Source organism: Limulus polyphemus, unplaced genomic scaffold (assembly GCF_000517525.1).
Source record: "Limulus polyphemus unplaced genomic scaffold, Limulus_polyphemus-2.1.2 Scaffold2392, whole genome shotgun sequence".
NCBI lineage: Eukaryota > Metazoa > Arthropoda > Merostomata > Xiphosura > Limulidae > Limulus > Limulus polyphemus.
Window position 1 is genome coordinate 52,640 of NW_013668002.1, and position 5,393 is coordinate 58,032.

At 29.1% G+C, this 5,393-nt stretch overlaps 1 protein-coding gene across 1 annotated transcript in view; it reads left to right on the forward strand.

Moving 5' to 3' along the window:
- Positions 1-5,393, forward strand: part of LOC106466831 (chromodomain-helicase-DNA-binding protein 8-like) — a 140,678-nt gene that overhangs the window by 40,438 nt on the left and 94,847 nt on the right. Inside the window, 4 exon segments of the mRNA XM_022394904.1 lie at positions 792-801; positions 2,518-2,527; positions 2,924-3,149; positions 3,700-3,907. Coding sequence (XP_022250612.1) covers positions 792-801; positions 2,518-2,527; positions 2,924-3,149; positions 3,700-3,907 — 454 coding nt within the window.

The window sequence follows — 5,393 nt, forward strand, 5'->3', positions numbered from 1 at the left end:
AGTTGAATAAAATTTATAAGAAATATATATACATACACATTATTTTTCATTTACATGCATGTTATTTGACACTAACATTTTTCTCCATGACCATTACAATAATAGTATACATAAAATAAGATTAAAAACTTGCATGAGCATGATTGTATAATTCCAGTGTTTTTTATTTTTCCTGTTTGATTTTCATCAGATAATGCATTTAACACTCGATACTGGAAAATTGCTGAAAAATACCAAATTGGCTAGCATGAGCAGGATCTTTGCTTATTGTAAAGCTTGTTAATTTGTAGTAAGATTTTTAACACTCATAGTAAAATTCAAATATTGTAAAATTATTGCACTTTATATACTTAGAAAAAAATTAATGTAAGTAAAACTTGAGTTGCTGGTACATTTCATATACTGTTAAAGCTTTTTTAATACATTGTTGTAGGATATCTACTTTATGCTGTTTGACATATTTTTCGAGTACAGTTTTACTGCACAATGATGTTTTGCCATGCTAATACTGAGAGATCACCAGTTTTGGCTGTTGCTGGTCTCACTGAGTTCAAATTTTCTCATTATTTTACTGAGTGCAGGAAATGTTCTTTCTTATTTTATTCAAATTTTGATTTTTCATGTCAATGTTTTTCTTAGTTCATTGTAATGGAGATTGAAATATTGAATGAAAGGAAAATTATTTTCATCAGTATGTAATCTAAAATAACTAATTTTTTCCGCCTTCGCCTTTGTAAGAGTGGCTGTAGTTGTGAATCACTTTGGACTTCCATTAAATTTTGTAGTCTAAGTGAAGCCTCTGTGGCTTTGAAACTTGTATTTACTAGTTTTGTAATAAATTATTTTTTGTCAGTGGTAATATGTTATTGACCAGATCTCTATTCAAGTGCTAAAATAGGCTTAACAACACTAAATATACTTTTGCTTTTATTTAACTTTCCATATTTGTACATTTTTGGAGTAATTGACTTTTACTTGTGCAGTTTTTTAAAAAACCTATCAATTTCTTCTTTCACTGTTAAAATTAAGAAAACAACAGAAACAACTGGAAAAATATTACTACATTATGTTGTGGTTTTGATTGCATTACAATTATAGTTCAGAACTATATTTGTAAGACAGTATTCTTTTTACTGTATTTTATATTATTAGAAGAATTTTAAATACCTAAGTGACTGTTGTTGCTTTTTTCTCACTTCATCACGGCAGTTTTCCTAAACTGGTAACTATAGCTTCATTTAACCCTATCGCCACGGCCATCCTTTACTGGGCATGTCATGAAGTTTTAGTGATTTACATTCAAAATGTTATTAAAGAACTTTTTGTTTATGTTATACAAATTAATATAGCATAAAATCCTAGCTAATAATCCATATTTTAATAGAATATAAGTTTTAATTTCTTAATTTCATAAGTCAAAATTTAAAGAAATCCAGAATATCCGCTAATGTGACACATTTTATGTCTGCAACCTATCTTTATTTTATTCACCACCCTTCTAATAAGTACAAAATTTAATGTAAATTACTCACTATAAAGTTTTCATTGTTCAGACAAACCATAATTTTTATAGCTTTCAATTTTCTTTATTTGCAGAGCCATCAAATGGAAAATCAGACTCCCCTTCCCACACCTACCTGTCACATTCTCTCTTTCAGGATTTGTTAATAGTTCTCTCTTACATTTAATTCTATATTATCTTTAACCAATAGAAAACCAAGATTTTTATCTGTTTAATGACGTATTATATTGTACAGTTTTCTGAATGGAGAATTGTCAGTTTCACTGTTAGTACAAGCTTCATTCCGATGGGAAAGATAATGACTAACTTGGATGATTTTGTAACGGTTCTTGTCGCATAGTTAGAAATCTACAAAAATTGTGATAGGTAGAGGAAATTGTCTACTTTTTGCTATTCATTATTCTATGTTCTTTAGTGCATTATTTAATTAAATACAAATTATTTAGTGCATTACTACCATTAGTGTAAAAAAAAAGTAGGGTTAAGTGTCATTGACAATTGACAGCAAAAAAAACAAAAAAACAAGATTCGGATAAGTACTTTATTTCTTGTTTTTCATGTTTATTCTTTATTTATTATTATAAAACTAACTAAAATGTAAAAAATAGGGATCTCTTTAGGTTAGGTAAAGTTAGGTTAGGTAAAATAAATGATAATAATAATATGATAAAAATGTTTCTTGAGGCATGCACGCGAGCAGCTCATGGGTAGCATAATTCGATAGCTTAAAGTGAGCTGCACATTCCCCGAGTGATTTACAACTTATAATGGTGAAGATAGCAGTTACACATGGTTCAAAGGACAATAAAACAATAAAATTTAATTATAAATAGATGTACACTGTAACAAGTTTAAAGCTACTTAGGATAAACAAGTGTAGTTTGATGTTACAATTTGAAGTCATTCTAGAAAGAAAAAAAAAGGGCAATTTAGATATATTTAGGTTGTGTTTTTTTTTTTGGTGGTTATGAGGTCAGTCAAACTGACCAACTTAGTATAGTTAGGGTAGAGAAAATATCAGATAAAATATAAAATTTTACTGAAAAGAAACATTTGAAATGTATATAGGAAGTTTTTGAGATTATATAAATTGATTCTCAGATTTTTGACTTGAAGAAAAGTATTTTTAATCTTAACATGAAAACTGCTTTGTACACGGATTATGGAAAACAAATACTCGATATATTCATGGAATAATATTTTTTTTAGTTTATTTAAAGACTTCACTAAAAAAATATGATTTTTTTGTATGTGAAAGGCTTATAATGCTTACTGAAAGACTGCCAAATTTTGTGAAGATATACATACTATATTAAAAGTAAGTAGTATCAAATCTATAAAGACTTTGTATGAGTACAAAGAGATCATGTGGTCGGTCAGATCGACTGAGCCCGTGTTGAGAGAGTTAAGTGTGATTTGAGTAAATGTTCTCAGAATAAGGTACTAGTGATGAAGTTTTATTTCTGCTAGGTGGAGCTCACTTATGTACAGAAGAAGTATTACAGGGCTATCTTGGAGCATAACTTTACCTTTCTAGCTAAAGGAAGTACAGGAACAAACGTGCCAAATTTGATGAACACTGTGATGGAACTCAGAAAGTGCTGCATTCATCCTTACTTAATAAATGGCAAGTCTAAACACAGCTATGTTGAAGAGATGATTATGTCTTTGATGTAATTAACTATAGAAAATAACTCGCTACTTTTATATATTAATAAGTAGCTTCCTGAAATTACTGACAACAGGAGATTGGAATCTATCAGATCTAATTATTTTTTATTATCGTTTCACCACCTTATCATGTGTGGAATAATATGTTCATATCAAGTTGTATTTATCCAATTTTCATTTTATTCAGAATAGCCCAAGTAGTTCTTTTACAAATAATATACTTCCATCAATAACTTATTCCTTATTAAGTTATAAGTAAGCAGAATTTAACCATACATATAATAATTTATTTAGGTTTGTATTTTTTTCCTGTTAGAGACTTGTACCGTGAACCATAAAAATGCTTATTCTGTTTTATATTTATTTCTGTTAACAAACAGAATATTAGATGCTATATTGTCATATTTTATTTGATCTGACTTATTAATGTAGTTTTGCTGGAGTCCCACTTGTAAGCAAATATTTGGCTCGGGTAAAAGTAAGTATATGTATTTTTTTATATTCAGGAGCTGAAGAACAGATCTTATATGAGTTCAAAACTGAACATGGAGAACTCCCGGAGGGTAATTTAAATGCAATGATACAGGCTTCAGGAAAGTTAGTATTACTTGACAAACTCCTGCCTCGGCTGCGTGCCAATGGTCACAGAGTGTTGGTGTTTTCTCAGATGGTTCGGTGTCTTGATATCTTAGAAGACTACCTTGTTCATCGTAGGTAAGATGATGGGACTTTACAAGTAAAAATAAAAATAACTTCTTTTGTTGAATTCATAATAAAATGATTTCAATACAGACATGTATATTAACACTTCTAAAACATTCTCTTTATCATCATGAGTTTGTTATACTTTGAGTAGTCAGAAGAAATACTGCAAAGAAACACAATAAATCACTGCAAAAATAATATTTTTAATTATGTACTTAGATCACGTAGAAATGTTCTTCAGAAAAAAACTTTTTCTGAAAGTATAGTTCCAACAAGGTACCTTACTTCTGCTCACATACATAGCTATTCTCGTTCTGTGCTGCCCTCTATTTGCAGAAATTGTTTTGCATATCACAAGCTTTTCATTCCCACGCACCCCTTAATTCACATGGTTTAACCCTATCGACATGGGTATCCTTTACTGTGCATGACACAAGGTTATAGCGTCTTACATTCAAAATTTTATTAAACTACTTTTTGTTTTTGTTATACCAATTGGAATAGCATAAAATCTTAGATAATAATAATAATACATATATTAATAGTATATAAGTTTTGAGTTCTTAATTCTACAAGGCAATATTTAAAAAAATCATGAATTTCCCTTAGTGTGGCCCACGTGATAAATTTTTTTAGCATGTTATCATCCCTATTTTATTCACCACCCCTCGAAAAAGTACAAAATTAAATGTAAATTACTCGATGAAATCATCATTGCTCAGACAAACCATAATTTTTGTAGTCTTCAATGTTGTTTGGTTACAGAGCTATCGAATACAAACCCTTCCTGCCACACCTACCTCTAACATCCTCTCTTTCAGAATTCATTAATCGTTCTCTCTTACATTTAATTATATATTACCTATAACCAATAGAAAGTCAAGGTTTTCATCTCTCAAATGACGTATTGTATAATGTTATGTTCTAATGTTAATTTCACTCAGAGTACCAATATCATTCCTATGAGAAAGTTAATGACTAGCTTGGATGAATTTGTAATGACTTTTGTTGCATAGTTAAGAAGCAGAAAATGTTTGAGAGGTAAGGGAAATTGTCTCGTTTTGCATGTTATTAGTCTATATTGTTTGGTGCATTATTTAATTAAATAAAAATTATTAAGTGCATTACTTTCAATAGTATAAAATATATAGGTTAACTCTCTTCAACAATCAACAGCAAGAAAGCAGAAGATTGGTTAAGTATTTTATTTCTTGTTTTTCATGTTTATTCTTTATGTATAGTTATAAAAGTAACTAAAATGTAAAAATAGGGATCCTTTTAGGTTAGTTATGATTATATTAGGTGAAATAAATAATAATAAAATTATAATAAAAATGTTTCACACCGAGCAGTTCGTAGTAGTTCGTGGGTAATGTAATTCATTAGCGTAACTTGAGCTGCACGTTCCAGAGTGATTTACAACTTATAATGGCACAAATAGTAGTTAGATATGGTTCAAAGGGCAATAAAACAATAAAATTTAATTATAAATAGA